The sequence below is a fragment of the Bombina bombina genome, chromosome 10 (genome assembly GCF_027579735.1).
Source record: "Bombina bombina isolate aBomBom1 chromosome 10, aBomBom1.pri, whole genome shotgun sequence".
Lineage (NCBI taxonomy): Eukaryota > Metazoa > Chordata > Amphibia > Anura > Bombinatoridae > Bombina > Bombina bombina.
In genome coordinates, this window is record NC_069508.1 from 199685824 (window position 1) to 199707314 (window position 21491).

The 21491-nt window shown below is 36.7% G+C and overlaps 2 protein-coding genes across 2 annotated transcripts in view; one reads left to right on the forward strand and one right to left on the reverse strand.

Annotated features, from left to right (window-relative positions):
* OMA1 (OMA1 zinc metallopeptidase) overlaps positions 1 to 8932 on the reverse strand; it is a 388294-nt gene extending 379362 nt beyond the window's left edge. The window contains exons 1-2 of the mRNA XM_053693625.1: positions 8724 to 8932; positions 5456 to 5937 (exon numbers count right to left, since the gene is read on the reverse strand). Coding sequence (XP_053549600.1) covers positions 5456 to 5913 — 458 coding nt within the window. The 5' untranslated portion in view covers positions 5914 to 5937; positions 8724 to 8932. The remainder of the gene's footprint in view (positions 1 to 5455; positions 5938 to 8723) is intronic.
* A 442-nt stretch (positions 8933 to 9374) lies between these two features.
* Positions 9375 to 21491, forward strand: part of MYSM1 (Myb like, SWIRM and MPN domains 1) — a 287009-nt gene continuing 274892 nt past the window's right edge. The window contains exons 1-4 of the mRNA XM_053693624.1: positions 9375 to 9616; positions 13389 to 13467; positions 18898 to 18968; positions 20052 to 20129. Coding sequence (XP_053549599.1) covers positions 9561 to 9616; positions 13389 to 13467; positions 18898 to 18968; positions 20052 to 20129 — 284 coding nt within the window. The 5' untranslated portion in view covers positions 9375 to 9560. The remainder of the gene's footprint in view (positions 9617 to 13388; positions 13468 to 18897; positions 18969 to 20051; positions 20130 to 21491) is intronic.

A 21491-nucleotide genomic window follows, 5' to 3' on the forward strand; every position in this document is an offset into this window, starting at 1 on the left:
TCCCGCTGTGAACCTGCAGAGTGCGCGCCTTCTCCTGAAGGGGCTCTGATTGGTCCTGGCTATTTTGGAGGGAGTACACGCTCTCAATGAGGATACCGGCTCTACGGCTTCAGTAGCAAGTGATATCCAAGACGTCCTATGCGTCCTATGCAATCTCCTTAGGTTGGAAAAGTGTAGCAGCAACGCATTTCAACTGAGAAAACTCATTCTTTGTCAAGCTGCTTTTCCTTAACCCTGTGGGGTTTAAATAACCCCTAACAATTAACTCTTAAGCGGACAACAATCATTCAATTTACAAAAGTTACAACATTGTAATTAGTAAAGGCATATTACAAGGGATTATCTGATACTACAAAATATATCCTTTGGCTAGAATAGAAATACCAAGTCTATTAGAGCGATTTTAGTTAGAATAGGGATTTTCATATATAAAAGTATTAATCTGACTAAATGTAACTCGCTTTGGTAAAAATAAAACAAAATGTAACTCGCTTTGGTAAGAATAGAACAGTAATAAAATTTATATTTAAGCAAAGCAGTGAGCGTATCAATTTTTGAACGCTAATAAAAATACAGGGAGTGCAGAATTATTAGGCAAATGAGTATTTTGACCACATCATCCTCTTTATGCATGTTGTCTTACTCCAAGCTGTATAGGCTCGAAAGCCTACTACCAATTAAGCATATTAGGTGATGTGCATCTCAGTAATGAGAAGGGGTGTGGTCTAATGACATCAACACCCTATATCAGGTGTGCATAATTATTTGGCAACTTCCTTTCCTTTGGCAAAATGGGTCAAAAGGAGGACTTGACAGGCTCAGAAAAGTCAAAAATAGTGAGATATCTTGCAGAAGGATGCAGCACTCTTAAAATTGCAAAGCTTCTGAAGCGTGATCATCGAACAATCAAGCGTTTCATTCAAAATAGTCAACAGGGTCGCAAGAAGCGTGTGGAAAAACCAAGGCGCAAAATAACTGCCCATGAACTGAGAAAAGTCAAGCGTGCAGCTGCCAAGATGCCACTTGCCACCAGTTTGGCCATATTTCAGAGCTGCAACATCACTGGAGTGCCCAAAAGCACAAGGTGTGCAATACTCAGAGACATGGCCAAGGTAAGAAAGGCTGAAAGACGACCACCACTGAACAAGACACACAAGCTGAAACGTCAAGACTGGGCCAAGAAATATCTCAAGACTGATTTTTCTAAGGTTTTATGGACTGATGAAATGAGAGTGAGTCTTGATGGGCCAGATGGATGGGCCCATGGCTGGATTGGTAAAGGGCAGAGAGCTCCAGTCCGACTCAGACGCCAGCAAGGTGGAGGTGGAGTACTGGTTTGGGCTGGTATCATCAAAGATGAGCTTGTGGGGCCTTTTTCGGGTTGAGGATGGAGTCAAGCTCAACTCCCAGTCCTACTGCCAGTTTCTGGAAGACACCTTCTTCAAGCAGTGGTACAGGAAGAAGTCTGCATCCTTCAAGAAAAACATGAGTTTCATGCAGGACAATGCTCCATCACACGTGTCCAAGTACTCCACAGCGTGGCTGGCAAGAAAGGGTATAAAAGAAGAAAATCTAATGACATGGCCTCCTTGTTCACCTGATCTGAACCCCATTGAGAACCTGTGGTCCATCATCAAATGTGAGATTTACAAGGAGGGAAAACAGTACACCTCTCTGAACAGTGTCTGGGAGGCTGTGGTTGCTGCTGCACGCAATGTTGATGGTGAACAGATCAAAACACTGACAGAATCCATGGATGGCAGGCTTTTGAGTGTCCTTGCAAAGAAAGGTGGCTATATTGGTCACTGATTTGTTTTTGTTTTGTTTTTGAATGTCAGAAATGTATATTTGTGAATGTTGAGATGTTATATTGGTTTCACTGGTAAAAATAAATAATTGAAATGGGTATATATTTGTTTTTTGTTAAGTTGCCTAATAATTATGCACAGTAATAGTCACCTGCACACACATATATCCCCCTAAAATAGCTAAAAACAAACTAAAAACTACTTCCAAAAATATTCAGCTTTGATATTAATGAGTTTTTTGGGTTCATTGAGAACATGGTTGTTGTTCAATAATAAAATTAATCCTCAAAAATACAACTTGCCTAATAATTCTGCACTCCCTGTATAAAGAAATAGTTTATGTAGACTTAATAAGAATGTTAAGAAAGCGGCTTTTAATAATTAAATAAATAAATAGGGGGATAATAATTATGACGTGGAATAGTTAACTTCCAGTATGTCTAGTGGGTTTTTTGGCTCAGGAGTTTAAAAAACAATTAAGATTAAAATCTAGATTTAACCCTTCTGGTTTTAGTGTTCAGAGTTCAAATATCCATTTAGCCTCGTTTTGCAATAGTAAGTGAGACAAATTACCTCCTCTTTTCTTTTCCTTTATTTTGGCTATTGCTGCGAAATTAAAGAATTTTAAGTTATTATTACAGCATGTCCTAAAGCCTGAAATAAAGACAGACACAGTTTTTTGTTTATCCAGTTGTAATTACTCAGTGCAACTTATAATATCCAAGTGAAAGATATAACACAACATGTCAGGCAAAAATAAAGACAATTCAAAAACAGAATCACGGAGTTGGAAAAAGGATCACCCCCTCCTAAAACCTTAAACTGTGAACAGATGTGGGCATATTGATTAGCTCAGCATGAAAATAGCTTTCCTGGAGCATCTCAGTCTCTCGTAGTGCAACTGAAGCAAACAATCAACTATGGGTGGCAAGGCACTGTCAAAAGAGCTCCGGGATAATGTTGTGGACAGGCACAAGTCAGGAGATGGATACAAGAAAATATGAAAGGCTTTATCAATGCCTAGAAGCACAGTGAAGTCTATTATTAAGAAGTGGAAGGTATTTGGTACAACACAGACCCTCTCTGGATCACGACAATGCGCCAAACTGGATGCAAGAGCCAGGAGGAAACTGGTCAGCGAGGCTACCAAGAGGCCCACAGCAACTCTGAAGCAGTTGCAGAAATTTATGACAAAGAGTGGTCATTGTCTACATGTGACAAAAAATATCACAAATTATCCACAAATGTGGCTTGTATGGGAGGGTTGCAAGAAAAAAAGACACTCCTCAAGAAAGACCACATGCAGTCACGACTAAGCTTTGCCATAACACACCTAGGAGATTCTGAGACCACATGGAAAAAGGTGTTATGATCAGATGAGACTAAAATGTTATTATGTCTGAAGGAAATTTAGTACAGCTCACCATCCAAATAACATCAAACCTACAGTAAAGCATGGAGGTGGTAACATACTGTTATGGGGCTGTTTCTCTGCAGCAGGCACTGGAGTGTTTGTTATAATAGAAGTAATAATGGATGGGGCAAAATACCGTCAAATTATTGAGGAAAATCTGCTGCCGTCTGCCAGGAAGTTGTCAATGGGAAGGATTACCTTCCAACATGACAATGACCCAAAGCACACAGCAAAAATGACCACACAGTGGTTGAAGGAGAAAAAGGTGAATGTCCTTGCATGGCCTAGTCAGAGTCCAGACTTAAACCCCATTGAATATCTGTGGCATGACATGAAGACTGCAGTCTACAAACGGTCACAATCAAATGTAACGGAACTGGAGCAGTTCTGCAAAAGTTAGTAGAGACATATCCCAACAGACTAAAGGCTGTAATTAAAGCAAAAGGTGGTTCAACAAAATACTAACTCAAGGGGGTGATCTTTTCTAACTCAGTAATTCTGTTTATGAATTATCTTTATTTTTGCCTGACATGTTCGTGTTATATCTTTCACTTGGATGTTATAGGTTGCACTGAGTAAATACAACTGGATAAACAAAAACTGTCTCTGTCTTTATTGCATGCTGCAAAGCAACAAAATGTGATTCTTTTCAAGGGGGGTGATTCTTTTCAATACCCACTGTATGTATCATATCTCTGCCAGAGGTTGGTGAACAGTATAGGCGAGTTAGTGTATTGCAATTTGTAGGTTTATTTTTCACATGTGAAGAGTGCACACAAATTTGAATTATCCGTCTGTTGATTGGTCTCATACTTAGGAGGGTGGCTAACTCCCATTGGTTGGGGTAGATGTATATACAGGATTGTTTAAGGATGTGATTACGCATGATGAAACGGCTCTATTGCAGAGAAATGCATTGTTTTGATTTTAAAACATTTTCTATATATTCGCTCCTTTGATTTGTGAGTGCTCTATTAAAGATACCAGATGTGACTCACTTTACTGGTATGACAAGTGACTCTCTCGCCATGGTAGATTTCTGATGCCAAGATCATGTAAAAATGAATAATTAAATACAAATTAAGAAATTCTTTATTGTTATAAAGAATTTTATGTTTGGACATTATTTCCTTTTAAGGCTTTTGTCAAAAAGCTACATTAGAGGGGCATTCAACTATAAAAATAATTTTTAAAAATGCTCTATTTTGTTAAAGGGACATTAAACATTCAGAATAATGTTATATAATTCTGCACACAGTGCAGAACTATATAACATTATTTTAGCTGTAACTTCAAAAATTAAAAGTATTTGCTGATTTTGTAGTTTAAGGTTGGACTATGCTCCAGGATCTACTGAGCGGGTCTTGGATATCCAAAGCGTTCTGTGACTAGCCAGCAAGCCCGCAAAGCGCTTTGGATATCCAAGACCCGCTCAGTAGATCCTGGAGCGTAGTCCAACGTTACACTACAAAATCAGCAAGTACTTTTAATTTTTGAAGTTGCCACTAAAATAATGTTAAACAATTATGCTAAATGTGTGCAGAATTATATAACAGTATTCTGAACGTTTACTGTCCCTTTAAGGCATTTTTCAATAAAAAGAAAGTGTTCTATTTCACTATGCGTTTAACATCAACAAATGAGTTAAACATATAGATAAAATAACAGTTGTCATGCAGAACGCAGAAAAAGCATTGGAGCATATCTCACTCCTAATTGGTTCACTGGCATGCAAATGCTATTATGAGATGCCATGATAAAGGACACTTTTTTAAAGAATAAAACATGTTAATGACAAATACAGCATTTTCCCTTTAATGTTTGTTATATAAATACTTTAATCATAAATTGTAATATGTTTTAATGTGTGTAATCTGTTGCATACAGTATAAAATATGCAAACTAGGTCCAAAAATGCTGAAAACTATACGTTGAGTATAGGGTTGCCACCTCGTCCATGGTTTCCTGGACACTTATGAGATACACATGCTGCAAGGTGTGCAGAGGGGAACATGAATTGCCTCCCGGGACAGCATACAAATAGTGATCCTTGACAGCACTATTCATGTTCCTTCCTGCATACCCTGCAGCATGTATAACTCATAAGTGTCCAGGAACAAATGTCTGAGGTGGCAACCCTAGTTGAGTATTACACAAAGAACAACTTGGTCTGGGCCTAGTTCATCACTAAACATAAATAGACCAGTCTTTTATACACAGACACATATATCACCTGCCAATGATGATTGCAAAGAGCTTCTGTGCTGGCTTAATAATCAGCCACACATGGGGAGGTAGGACATTCAAACGTGATGAAGTATGGATCTGTCTCGAGGACAAGACCTGTTGCAGAGGCGAAGATTGGAAAAATGACTTCCTTTTTGTCACTTGTGCAAATGTAGGAGACCTGTAAGAATTCAGATTGTTTTGTCTTTGAATTGCACCCTGATGCCCCTCTGCCTTACTGATGAAATAAAAACACGGAGAAAGAAAAGAAGTTGAAGGTTTGATGAGGTTGTTATATTGATAAATTCTGCCCTTTAAATCTCTGCTCCATGATTTACATTCAAAATGTGAAGTTTGTGTTGGAATTTGAAATGTACTTTTTTGTAGTCTCAATTTAGAAGAAATGAATTTGTTGAAAGTCAAGATTTTTTGTCTGGAGATTCTGAGCTGCACAAAAAACTCCATATTTTCTCACTCAGTTTTTTCAACCTGTGTAATTAAATAAAAGAACAATTATGAAAATAATTAATGATGCAGATATAAGTATTTCTAATTGCAAATATATTCTCAGCTAGGCTTGTTACAAATACAATCGTATGTAAAAGTTTAGGCACCCCTGACAATTTCCATTATTTTCATTAATAAATAATTGGATGTTTGGATCAGCAATTTCATTTTGATCTATTAAATAACTGGAGAGCACAGCAATATTTCAGTAGTGAAATGAGGATTATTGGATTAACAGAAAATGTGCAATATGCATCAAAAACGAAATTACACAGGTGCATAAATGTGGGCACCCAAACAGAAATATTGCATCAATCTTTAGTAGAGCCTCCTTTAGCAGAAATAACTGCCTCTAGACGCTTCCTATAGCCTGTAATGAGCGTCTGGATTCTGGATGAAGTTATTTTGAACCATTCGATCTTGCAAAACATCTCCAGTTCAGTTAGGTTTGATGGTTGCCGAGCATGGACAGCCCACTTCAAATCACCCCACAGATTTTCAAGGATATTCAGGTCTGGGGATTGGGATGGCCATTCCAGAAAATTGGACTTGTTCCTCTGCATAAATGCCTGAGTAGATTTTAAACAGTGTTTTGGGTCGTTTTCTTGTTGAAATATCCAGCCCCGGCGTAACTTAAACTTTGTGACTGATTTCTTAACATTATTCTCAAGTATCTGCTGATATTGAGTAGAATCCATGCGACCCTTAACGTTAACAAGATTCCCAGTACTGGCACTGGCCACACAGCCCCACAGCATGATGGAACATCCACCAAATTTTACTGTGGGTAGCAAGTGTTTGTCTTCGAACGCTGTGTTCTTTTGCCGCCATGCATAACGCCCCTTGTTATGACCAAATAACTCAATTTTTGTTTCATCAGTCCACAGCACCTTCTTCCAAAATGAAGCTGGCTTGTCCAAATGTGCATTTGCATACCTCTAGCGACTCTGTTTGTGGAGTGTGCAGAAAAGGCTTCTTCCGCATCACTCTCCCATACAGCTTTTCCTTGCGCAAAGTGTGCTGAATTGTTGAACGATGCACAGTGACATCATCTGCAGCAAGATGATATTGTAGGTCTTTGGAGGTGGTCTGTGGGCTGTTTTTGACCGTTCTCACCATCCTTTGCCTCTCCGATATTTTACTTGGCCTGCCACTTCTGGCCTTAACAAGAGCTGTGCCTGTGGTATTCCATTTCCTCAATATGTTCCTCACAGTGGACACTGACTGCTTAAATCTCTGCAATAGCTTTTTGTAGCCTTCCCCTAAACCATAATGTTGAACAATCTTTGATTTCAGGATATTTGAGAGTTGTTTTGAGGCCCCCAAGTTTCCACTCTTCAGAGGAGAGTCAAAGAGAACAACAACTTGCAATTGGCCACCTTAAATACTTTTCTCATGATTGGATGCACCTGTCTATGAAGTTCAAGGCTTAATGGGTTCACCAAACCAATTGTGTATTCCAATTAATCAGTGCTAGGTAGTTACAGGTATTCAAATCAACAAAATGACATGGGTGCCCAAATTTATGCACCTGTCAAATTTCGTTTTGATGCATATTGCACATCTTCTGTTAATCCAATAAACCTCATTTCACTACTGAAATATTACTGTGTCCTTCAGTTATTTGATATATCAAAATTAAATTGCTGATCCAAACACCTAATTATTTCTAAATGAAAATCATGGAAATTATCAGGGGTGCCTAAACTTTTGCATACAACTTTAAGTAGTTGCTACTAAAATCTCACAGGAACCAGTTAGACTAATAGATTGTATTCCAACAACTTGGCTTTAATGGAGAAATGTATTGTTACCACAAGTTAAATGGATACTACTATAATTTTAACTCAAATGGTACAATTAAATAAATAAATAAAAAGTTTCCAGTTTACTTCTATTATAAAATTTGCTTTGTTGTCACTATATTCTTTGTTGAAGAGAATTGTTAGGTAGGTGGTGTGCACGTGTATAGAGAGCTATATTGGATTACTTTTGTCCAAGAATACTGTTGAGCGCTAGATGGCAGCAGTGTTTGCACAATATGGTCGCGTTCGGCAAGCGCCTCCAGCGAGCCCAGCACTCGCTTGGAGCGTTCGGGGAACGCTTCCAAGCGAGGTGCTGGGCGTTCTCTGAACACTCTCAGATGACATCACTACCAGCACTTCCAGGGTGCTGGTAAGGCTGGGAGAAGAGAAAGCGTCTCTGAGCGTCTCAGCTCACTATGAAGTGACTTAGGAGCGGTTTCTTAACGCTCCCAAAGTGTGACATTTTCCCAGCACCACATCATCGCTCAGGACTGGTGCTGGGTCTCGGCATTTGCCAAATGCGGCCTATATAACATTTTTAAAAGCATTCTTCCAAAACCGCTGCCATATAGTGCTCTATACACATGCATACACTCCTGAGCCTAACTACCTGCTTTAAAACAAGGTGCATACAAGTAAAATGCAATTTGTCACCTCATTAAAATTAAATTAGCCATGATTATTTATGAGCATGTATTCCAGTATATTAACAAACAATAGCAACTAACCACACCTCCCAGAGTAAAACAAAGATTTATAAAGTATACATACAGCAGGGAAGCAATAAGGTGAAACCTGTCTCCTAAAGATAGCCCTGCAGCAAGCATGATTCATATTAATTTATCATTTTAATAAATAAGGGGTTCCTTACCAGCCGCATTATGCAAATAATACTCAATAAGTCCGAACACCCTATTTATTATACCATACCTCAGTATTTCAGTGACAGCTCTGTGTACTTACCGGCATCTGGCAAGGACAAACCAGAGTCACAGGCTGCGCACCACTATAAGCAACATGTTCTGTTTACAAATGACAAGTGACTGAGGTGATACTGTAATATGAATACAGTAGCTCTGCTAACAAACTAATAACCGGAGAGGGAGTCACTATACTAGGGCGCCATGCTGGTACACCCATAACTATATCATTGATAAAAACAAACATACATTTATTGTTGCAACTAATTTACACGACATATAAACTACTGCAATATGGTAATGACGAATACGAAATATTTAATTAACGTGTATTTTATTTAACTGAAACATGAGCTGGGTGTACAAACATGACTTCCGTCGCTATAGCAGTGTTTATGACCACGATTTTCACACAACGTCCACCTATTTTCCGCATGGTTGTACAAATATGGCTTCCCTATGGTTTCTACAATGGGTACAATGGCTTCCGTTGTTCTGACACTAAACTGTGGGTGTACAAAGATGGCTTTCGTTATACTAAACTGTGGGTGTACAAAGATGGCTTTCGTTATACTAAACTGTGGGTGTACAAAGATGGCTTCCATTTATAGCTACTAAACTGTGGGAGTACAAAGATGGCTTTGCACCACCATTTTTCTCCTCTTGAGATACAAGGGATGTACTAGAAATTAATTGGTTGTCGCATTTGTGACGCAGAAAGCGCTGTCCGCAGGTCCATAGCAATCTTGACTCCCTGGCCATGTTAGGATCTGTGCTTGGCTCCTTGCTGCCCGCTGCCCTCGGGGGTGTGCCTGGTCTGCAGTCTTGTGGGTGAGGCTGGAGTGTGAACCCAAGGCCGCCCCTCCCCAGCTTGTCCGTCATGGCTGAAGAAGCAGATGTGGATATAGAGGGGGACGTAAATGAGCCCAACAAGGGGTGAGGCGAGACTTTCACCTGCAATAATAATACAAAAACTACCTAAAATTAACAGCAAAATGTTTTTAATACTTAGAGCATTAAGTTCCAATGAAAGTCAAAGAATATACTATATATAATATATATATATGTGTGTGTGTGTGTAAAATTATAGAATAAATCTAAAACCTAATTTGAAAAAAACAGTTTCTCTGATCTAAAATTCACAATTTTCATTTTTAAATCTGAAGGAACTTATTGTGCTGTAAAATTTACCCCACTGCACCACAAAGTGAAACACTTTAAACAAACCTGATTATTTAGATATAATAAAAAAATGTCACCTAAATGAGCCACCAATCAGCAAGCTTTACTAGGGTGCTGAAAAAATGGACAGGCTCCTAAGCTTACATCCTTGCTTTATCAAATAAAGATACCAAGAAAATGAAGACCCATTGATAATAAGAGTACAATAGAAAGTTGCTTAAAATCGCTGCTCTGTCTGAATCATGAAAGAAAAAAATTGGGTTTTATATTCATTTAAAACATACAGATAATTTCATGTGTTAGAGTAATATGTTTTCTAATAGTGGAAAGGTTCTCAATAATGTTAAAGGGCCATTATAGTAAAAATAAAATGCATGTGCTAATCTGTTAGAGCATGTTTATCGACCATAGACTTAATTCCTCCTGTATGTGTTTGTAAAATTTTGTCTTGTCTCTTACAAGTTTTATAACATTGTTTTATGTAAATGAATTGTACCCATGGACAGCGCTGTGAAATATGTTGTGTTTTATAAATAAAGTATAATAATAGACTACTGTGTGCTTAACACCTGCAAATGGAGACATGAAGCCCAATTTTTTATTTCCTAATCTAGATAGAGCTTGCAAATTTAAATGACTTTCCAATTTTATTTTCATTCTCTTTGTATGCTTTGTTGAATAGTATACCTAGGTAGGCTCAGAAACTGATTGGTGGCTGCACATAAATGCATTTTGTCACTGGCTTTCAGTCAGCTAGTGCATTACTGCTCCTTCAACAAAGGGAATGAATCAAATTAGATCATAGAAATAAATTGGAAAGTTGTTTAAAATCACATACTCTTTCTGAACCATAAATTAAAAAGGGTGCTTTTTATTTAAAGTGAATGTCAACTTTTAAGAATGACTGCCCTGTTTTTAAAAATACTATTAAAAATAGTGGCACTTTCATTCATGAAAGTTTACATTTCACCCGGTTTTTTAAAATACTTACCTTTTCTTCTTAAAGCCGGAAAGCGTTTCCCCCTCCAGCCGCTCGTCTCTTCTTACGTCAGCAATGACAAATACAGCATCCTCCAGTCACGGCTCCCCCCCCAGGGGAATCATTGCCTGAGGCAACGCCGTGATTGGAGGAAGCTGGATTCGTCATTGCTGACATGAAGTGACGAGCGGCTGGATGGGGAATCGCTTCAAGAAGAAAAGGTAAATATTTTAACAAAACGGGTGAAATATAAATTTTCAGGAATGAAAGTGCCCCTGTTTTTAATAGTATTTTTTTATAAAAGGGCACTCATTCTTGAAAGTTGACATTCACTTTAAGCACCCAGTAGAAATACTGCTCAGAACTTGCAGAGCACTGCTGGCAAAGAGCGGAAAAAACAGCTGATCCAATCGGTTGTGCTAGTTCCACATGATTCTATGATTGTGGGGAATGTCACTGTGCATCACTACAGATGTGTGTTTTGTTTATCAGCCAATGGGCGTCTATCCCCTGGACCAGTGTTTCATATAAATGTACTTCCTGATAGAGTAAAACGTTTAACATGTTGAAAGGTACATCCGATCTAAAAAATGACCTGTTTTATTTGTTACAGCATGCTATTTTCTACCTACTGACCCCCAAATGCTATGTGTTTAACCTTATTTTCCTGCTGGAGAGCCCCACGCATTGCAGCTCCCAACGGAACACAGCCAGTAACCTGTAGATTTGTGTGATTGCCATTGCTGATTAGTTACCGGCCGTGTCCTGCTCAGGACCAGCAGTTCATTGTGGCTACCCAGCAGGACTATAAACTGTATATGTGTTTAATTGCTTTGTGGTTAGAAAAAGCAGAAAATGTCTGTTGTTCAAAGTTTGCAATGTTATCCACTACTAGACAATCATCTGTGTAACCACCATATTTAGCCTTACCTTTAGATATCAGTGTCCTTAGTATTAAAGGGACAGTCTACACCAGTATTTTTATTGTTTAAAAAGATAGATAATCCCTTTAGTACCCATTCCCCAGTTTAGCAGAACCAGCACTGTTATATTAATATACTTTTTACTTCTGTGATTACCTTGAATCTAAGCCTCAGCAGACTGCCCCCTTATTTCAGTTATTTTGAAAGACTTGCATTTGAGCCAATTAGTGCTGACTCATAAATAACTCCACGGGAGTGAGCACAATGTTATCTATATGACCCCCCAAGGCAGAACATACAGTGATCTGAGATGTCATCACAGAAAATGCAGCATGTCTGCAGAAAGAACAGAACCCATGAAGGAACAGAGCTGTGTTCTGGCTGTACTGTTTAAAGGGACACTGTACCCAAATTTTTTCTTTTGTGATTCAGATAGAGCATGCAATTTGAAGCAACATTCTAATGTACTCCTATTATCACATTTTCTTCATTCTCTTGGTATGTTTATTTGAAAAGCAAGAATTTAAGTTTAGATGCCGGCCTATTTTTGGTGAACAACCTGGGTTGTCCTTGCTGATTGGGCAGCACCAATAAACAATTGCTGTCCATGGATCTGAACCACAAATTTGCTGGCTCCTCAGCTTAGATGCCTTCTTTTTCAAATAAAGATATCAAGAGAACGAAGAAAAATTGATAATAGAAGTAAATTAGAAAGTTGCTTAAAATTGCATGCTCTATCTGAATCACAAAAGAAAAAAATTGGGTACAGTGTCCCTTTAAGTGTTCCAGTGCATCAAGAGAAAAGTGCTGTTTGAAGTTAACAGACACATATGCAGTAGCACTGTAAAGCAGCAGTGCATTGATTATTAACTGGCTTTTTTCAAACACTCCCCTAGCCTTTCCCAGTCTGCAAAGCTGTTAGTTCTGAATGTAAGACGTTCTTATGAGCATTGCATCTTTTTATTACTACATTTCTATGTTAGACCAAGAGAAAAGGAAACAATTTTATTCAAGAGACACTTTATAATTTAGTTTGTCTGCAGCTAATTTGCAATGCAATTTTCAACTACTGCACTATATTATAAAACGTTAAAAATTGTTTTATTCTTTAGTTAACCAACACATTGCAATTGAACTGGTGCTTTAGTGTAACTGCCTAATTTAAAATTGAATTTTATTTAAAAATGGCCTGCAGAAAACTTTTCACAAAAAAAATCTCATCGCAGAAAGTGTAAAAAAATTCTGCCTCTGGGTATGTGACACACATGAACTAGAACTTTCTAGCTGTACAAAAACTGTCAAAATGAACTCAGATAAGAGGCGGCCTTCAAGGGCTTAGAAATGAACATATGAGCCTACCTAAGTTTAGCTTTCAACAAAGAACAGAAAGAGAACAAAGCAAATGTGATGATAAAAGTAAATTGCAAATTGTAAATTGCATGCCTATCTGAATCATGAAAGTTTATTTTTGACTAGACTGTCCCTTTAATTATTAAAAAAAAAAGCATAAAAAGTTCTGTAGAACAGTTATTAAAAAAAACTTTTATTTGCAAGTTTATTTTTATGCCAAGTGGTCCTGTGTTATGATTATGATCTACTAAAATGAAACTAATATTTCCTACAGAGACTATGAGAAAACGAGCTCTGCATTTGTTCCAGATCATTACCTGAATTCAGTGTGGAAGAGTGACGACGAACTAACTGTGAGTTTCTGTCATTACATTTATACTGGTTCAGGATTCCTAAAAAATGTTGCCTTATTGCCCAAAGCAATCTGCGGTGAGACTCATCATTTGCAGTAGTTAGGGGTCATATGATGCAAGGATATTCGAAAGGTTAGTAAAGTCCAGAATCTGTCTTCAAATGCTGCAGAGAGGCCAAGATTTCATTATCTCACTCCCCTGATTTATAGAATATTTACAAACAATATTACAGCAAGTAATGAGTACAACCATAATGTAAGCACAGCGAAGAGGGTTTAAAATACATTTTGTTCTCAAGTACATAAATATTCAGCACTGCCACCTTTCACTTAAAGAAGAGGCAAACCGCTTACCTAGGGGAAAATGAGACTATAATAAATAGACATATCATTTTTATATTTGCCGTCTATTGGTGAGTTCAGGTACGCACAATTTCCTTTTTTAGTAAGTTGTCAGTGGGGATGACAAAAGTGTCACTTACACGTCCTGATTTATATCTCTTACTGCAGATCAGATTTGTTCTTATCTATTCCTATTCACAGCCTTTACTATTTTGTAATTACTTGTCAGATTTACATCAGATTCAGGTCCCACCTAGAATATAGAAGAGCCATCTACACGTGTTTATCCAATGTTTTATATCTATAGTGTGTGTGTGTGTGTATATATAGAGATGCACCGAAATTTCAGCCGCAGAAACGTTTTGGCCGAAAATGGCAATTACATTAATTTTTTTTTATTTTTTTTTGCCTGTTATTTTTGGTAAAATTATTGTGTAGCATATTTCAAATTTGATGCTAGCCTAGAAGAGCTGGTGTTTCGAGTTCATTACTTGACTTACTGTTTTTGCATATAATAATAGTTTTCTAGGACTATACTTTATTTGGATAATTGGTAAAAAAAACAAAAAAAAACTGTTGAATCTGATTCTGTTACACAGAACTAAATACAGAATAATACAGTATACTGATATTTAATATTGTTTTAAGTAGGGATGCGGAAACATTTTGGTCGAAAATAGCATTATCAGGGTTTGTTTGTTTTTTTTCTTGGTAAAACGATTGTGTAGCATATTATTTTTTTTTAAGATTTTTTTTTTGTTGTCCAATTTTAATGTGTTACTTTCAATAAAAGTGTGGTTATTTTATTGGCTTGCAGTTTTTCAATTAAAATTAATTCATTAGTCTAATTATGCAAGAACAAAAACAAAAAATATTTTAAAATAATTTGAATATATATATATTTTGCGATAAGCCTGCCCAGAGGGCAGTCTATTTAAAAAACAAAACAAAAAAAAACTACAAATCCCAAAGCTAAAATATAAAATTAATGGGGGGAAAAAAAACAAAGCTATCCAAGTTTAAACCTATACTAACACCCCTATAAAAAAACACCCCCTAATCTAATACTAAACTACTAATAGCCCTTAAAAGGGCTTTGTAGGGCATTGCCCTAAGTAAACAGCTCTTTTACCTAAACAAATTACCAATTACCCCATAACAGTAAAAACCCCACCCACCAAACCCCCCCAAATAAAAAAACTAACACTAAAATAAAACTAAACTACCCATTGCCCTAAAGGGGCATTTGTATGGGCATTGCCCTTAAAAGGGCATTCATCTCTTTTACTGCCCTTAAAAGGGCAATCGGCTATTTTTCAGCCCAAAAACCCTAATCTAAAAAATAAAAAGTCACCCCAAAAAAAAAAAAAAAAAAAAAGCCTAAGACTAAGCCCCAAATAAGGTACTCACTGTTCCTGAAGTCCGGCGGAGAAGGTCTTATTCCAGGCCGCTCCATCATCTTCTATCTTTATCTGGAGCGAAGGCGGCACGGAGCGGAGGTGCGGAGCTGTCTTCGCCGATGCATGGATCCTCAGCGGCAGTCATCAACGGCGGTGGCAGAGTGGAGGCTCCACTTCATCCGATGTTCGTCGTACACTGAAAATTTAATGCAAGGTAACGCATTCAATTTGGAGTACCTTGCATTCCTATTGGCTGAAATGTTGAAATCAACCAATAGGATTAGAGCTACTGAAATCTTATTGGCTGTTCAAATCAGCCAATAATAATTTGGTAGCTCTCATTCTATTGGCTGATTTCAACATTTTAGCCAATAGGAATGCAAGGTACCCCAATAAATATGGGGTACCTTGCATTCAATCTTCAGTGTGCGACGGACAATCTCATGATGAGGACCGCCACCGCTGAGGATCCGTGCATCGAGGAAGCCATCTCCGCACATCCGCTCCGCCTTTTCTCCTGAGGACTTCAGGAACAGTGAGTACCTATTTGGGGCTTAGTCTTAGTATTTTTTTTTTAATTTTAAGATTAGGGATTTAATGGACTGTAAAAGAGCTGAATGTTCCTTTAAGGACAATGCCCATACAAATGCCCCTTTAGGGGCAATGTGTAGTTTAGGTTTTTTTATTTTGGGGGATTTGGTGTGTGGGTTTTTTTTACTATTAGAGGGGACTTTTTAAATGTAAAAGAGCTGTTTAACTTAGGGCAATACCCTACAAAAGGCAATTTTAAGGGCTATTGATAGTTTAGTTTAGATTAGGAGGTGTTTTTATTTTGGGAGGGCTTTTTATTTTCATAGGATTAGGTTTCATTTTTTTTATTTTTTTTCCTGTAATTTTAGAGTTTTAATTTTTTGTTGTTGTAATTTTAGATTATTTTTTTTGTAACTTAATGTTAGCTTTTATTATTTTAAGTGTAACTTAGTATCAGGGTTAATTTAGGGGGTGTTAGGTTAGGGGGCTTAGTAATAAATTAGTTATTTGCGTTGTGGTGGGTTGGCGGTTTAGGAGTTACTAGGTTTAATTATGTTTTTTGCGGATTAGGGGTTAATTACTTTATTATTTTGCAATGTGGGGTTGGCGGGTTTCGGTATTTGTTAGTACTTTGTGCGGGAGTTTAGTTTTTTTGTTATACTTTGTGCGGGCGGTTAGGTTTTTTTTTTTTTAAATTGCGGGCGGTAACGTGTTTTTTTTCGTTGTTTTGTGCGGGCAGTTGCGTGTTTTTTTGTTGTTTTTTTTTTTTTTGCTTCGTTTGCCTACGCTGCATCCAGGTGGAATGACAAAAGTCCTTATGCCCTGGGTGCAGCAAACAAAATAGATAGAAATACAGGACAAGCGCACTCCAAGGGACTTATCAAAAATCACTTTAATCAGTGTTAACATTTTCGGACATAATATAGTCAGTCTTCAGACAAAAAAAACACTTTTTTGTCTGAAGACGGACTATATTATGTCCGAAAACGTTAACACTGATTAAAGTGACTTTTGATAAGTCCCTTGGAGTGCGCTTGTCCTGTATTTATGTATGTATATATATATATATATATATATATATATATATATATATATATATATATATATATATATATATATATATATATATATATATATATATATATATATATATATATATATATATATATATATATATATATATATATATATATATATATATATATATATATATATATATATATATATATATATATATATATATATATATATATATAGACTGGGGTAAAATTAATAGCTGCCATATCTCCAATGTAATATTACAAAGTGTTAAACGTAAAGTCAAAATTAAACTTTTGTGGTTTAGACAGAACATGTAATTTATAGACGATTTTCCAATTTACTTTTGTTTGTTTTGTGTTTTTTTTTTTTTACAAATGTGCTTTGTTCTTTTGTTATCCTTTGTTGAAGATTCAGCAGCCTAATTTGAGCTTGTGCACTGTATGGCAAAATTGCTTCCAACAATGTTTGTACTAATGTTATACATTCTTGCTGCCATAGATTGCTAACGACATGAGCACACTCCATAGTATTCTTCAACAAAGGATACCGAGAAATCACAGCAAATATGTTAATAGAAGTAAACTGGGAAGACTCTTAGCATTGCACACACTATCTGAATCCGGTTCAATTCTGACGTAAAATGTCAGTTTAATCATGTTAAAGATTTATGACGAGTTTACGAGTAAGACCGGTTACCTTATCGTTTTTACTGTAATATCCATAATAAAACAAAGCGAAGTGTTATATTATACTCAAATAAAAACAATACAACACGAGCTTAAAATCAATTATTTCTAATGCTGTTCTCCACAGTACTTATGGAGAACTTAAGTGCACACATTTGTAGGAGAACTTTAAGTTCTGTATAGCTGCAAAAAAAGATAAATAAGTAACTTGTTAATTTGATAAGGCGTACTACAGAAAATACGAATTAGACAATCTAATTTTAACCTTTTTTTGGTGCTGCTGTGCGCCTAGACTAACGCGAACTGAGTAGGAGAATTTTACAATCGAACTTGCCCAAATTTAGGCGCATTTTTAAATGATAAATCCGGGCATTGATTCTCAAGTGTATATATTGAGGCATAAATATAGGAGAGCATCAATGATAAATCTTGCTCATGGACATTGAAACATTCTCCTCTTTCAAATGAGGCTTCTCTGGTTGTCACGTGATCACTGTAACCATACAAGTCTTCAATTACACACTATATATCAATGTTTTGTGTGATTTTATTTAGTTGTTAACCCTTTCCTGTCCGGACTTATTTGTCTACATCGAAACAAGGTTCCAATGTAAACAATAGGTAAACATTTAAATCACACTATCGTTCAAGTGATTGCATGATTTAAAGGATAAAATCGGGTCTGGGTGAGTCACTATGGCGCTAGGCACACCCTTCAGCTTGTGATACTATTTACCAAGCCGCTATGGCTTCAAGACGGCCAAAAGGCTAGGACATTCCATACCGTGCTAACGGCGCTAAAGCCCAACCCAATTAGGATGGCATGGAACGTCCTAATGACAGGAAGTGGTTAATGGAATTTAAAAGAAGAAATAAAAAAAACAACTGGAAGTATATCTTGAGACTGAATAAAGTATTGGGTGATACATTTTATGGTGCTTTTCTTTGTAGACTTGCTATAATCATGTCCCTTAAAAACTGCTTAGATTTCACTAGGAACTGGTTTTGTATTCACATTGCACCAGAATTTATATATGGGACAGTTTTGTTTTGGTTTTCCTGTTGGGGTTTTAGTGCATAAACTAATTTTGTTAGTGAGGGCAGTAATTGAGGAACCTTTATAAAAATACACACATTTATTATAATCTTGTTTTTTTTTTATATATACACATTTCACTTTAATTTTATATAATGTACATTTTGAAGTGAGCACCATTACTACCTTTTCTTTAAATTACATATCATCTCTCTTCAAAATTCCGTGACTGCCCTCACTCATAAATAACTGAAAGCTGTAATGTAAATAACGTTTCCCAAATATACGTTTAACACTTTCCATCTGTTTTCATTATTTGTCTAATCCACAATAATTTACAGGAAAGTCCTAGTTAGTCTTTATTATATTAATTTTGCAATATATTTTTTTTTAAGCCGTGGACCTTAGATAACTCAATAAGTGAAGAAAACAGGGCTGTCATAGAGAAGATGTTGCTTGAAGAAGAGTATCCTTAAAATGTGAGAATTCTGCACCTCCTTCACATTCAGACATATCCTGTGGACTTATAGCAAAGAGGAAATGTTTTGCTTTGTTGAAAGTAATTAATTATTGCACTTTTCGGGGCTGAAGGAGCCTCCCAATATTTCTGAGTATCCTTCTGGGTACTGGGGGTCTAAGAAGTGTGACTGGGGTTTGTGGGAGAGTTGCAGATGTATCGCGTGCGCTGCTGAATGTGACGGGGTTGAGCAGACTGTGGGAGGGGTCTAGGGCAGTGCCTGGTTTCATTGGTGGAAATAGGGACATTTGCCATGAACAGAAAGTGGCAGGAGGCACTGTGGGACAGAACTCCCAAACCATGATAGTGCCAGTGTCTATGCAGCACTGTTAATATGAGTAATATTGTTTTAGTATTATTATTCATTGGTGTGTGTATAACTGGGTTTTCCTGTTACATAATTTAATCATTTTAAACTTTTTTTTTCCTATTGAATTGATTTTTTTTAATTGTATTAGACTGGCTTAGAAAACGTAGCAACAAAACAAAACAGAGGGCTTTAAACCTTAAACGTACATAAACTGTCTAGTAATTTCAAGACTCCTGTATAATGCCGCAATAAATTCATATACCAGCCTAGTGTGAAAGCTTTCTGACCAGATTAACACATTGTTTGCCCTGGCTTTTTTCAGTATACACCCCCCTACTACTTGTCATGTTTATTGGATTCCATAGAGACTTATTACCAGAGTAGAGAAGGCTACACATTTTCTTTTTGTTAGTAAAACTTACTTTGTTATGCAGTATCACATCTACTGAGATATGTACAGTAGCAGGGTAGACTTGTGAAGTCTGCAGTGTGTACTCCCAGTTCTCAGAACTGGAAAACCCACCACTTTTTGAATTATATGTGTATAAGATAAATAATGGAGGTATATTGCAATGTGTTTGTTATTCATAATTTAACATTTTATATTATAATTTTAATGGGGGTTTTTTTTATCTTTTTTAATTATTTTTTTATTCTACTTGTATTGCCTAAAAACTTGCTTCCAAACCCATTAAGATGACTGTTCCTTAGTGGTCCCTCAGATATTACTTATCCAATAAGTCACTTCCAGCTACGTTCTTGTCTGATACTAAGGATGGAGAAACAAGCTACATCAAAAGGTAAATTATTATTTTATTTTATTTTTTTCTGGTTGAGCACTGAGCATCATAATGGTGACCTTGAGATGAGTGAACAGACACAACACAAAAGTTGACTTTCATTTTTGGTAATGACAAAGTTATGTCATTTCATCATGGATCCTGCATACAAAATGATCAGTTATAAAAAACCTACTGTGTAAAACATTTTCTGCTATTTTCTTTTCATTTCTTCTTGTTCATGATATCGTCCTTATGTCACCAATTTAATATCGATGTTGCAGAAATGTCACCACAATAAGAATTTATTTCCATATTGTCACGTTTGAGATTGCGGGCCTGTAGCATCAGCAGGCAGGTTGAGGGCCATAGTAGTTGAAAAATGACATGCTGTTGCAAGGGTTAAATGCATAGTAATGCATGGGTTGATAGGGGTTAAAGGGCCCTAATAGTCTTAAAATGACAAGCTCTGTTACCCTTTGCGTAATATGTTGTGACAGTGATATTGTTGTCTGTGATAAATTACCGCAATGGTTTCATCATCCGTATGATTTTACTGTCAGCATTTGCATCCATCATATTGAACACATTTGTCCTGTTACCCTTTTTACTGCTGCTACAGGTGCCTCTTTTTATCTATATGTCGGACTCTCCACACCCCTTGGATCATTGTTTAGCAAGTACCTAGCATTATATGCTGTTAAATCCTCCATGAACATTCATTTCTAAAGATAATTATATATGACAATGTTAATTTAAGCAGTGTGTAACCCCTCGCCTTGTGTGTAAATAAGCCATAGAGCTAAAACGTGAAGAAGACTGATGAAAATTTAAGCCATTTAATGAAATCTCATTTTCCTCTATCACCTACTACCGTACACAGGTTATCAGTATTGCAGCTTATTAGCAATTCATAACACATGCAGACTTTGTGGCAACATCTAGGTAGTTCTCGTTCCCCCTTTGTCAGTCTAATAGAGCTCTAAAGCATTATGCCAGGGCTGGTCTGGTCTGACATATTTGCTACAGCCGGCGTACGACACCGCAACAGCTCGGAGAGGGTGATGTGTTTGGAGTTGACATATTGTAATTACTTGCTAGAGCAGTGTAGAAACGCAGAGCTGAAAAAGCTGCATAATTGTCACCCCCCAAAAAAAAAAATCCTGTAAAGACTCTTATGACCATAATAAGCCACAAAGTTGTCACAGACAGTAGTCAGAAATGTTATACATTATTAAAAAGTTACAATAAGGTATTGTGATTTTTATACTGCAGATATTGCATCTGTTATTTATTTTGTGAAAGTGTTCTCTGTAAAGGCCCCATATTTAGAGTATTTATCACTATTTTATTTTTATAACATGTTTTTGTTTATTTTAAACA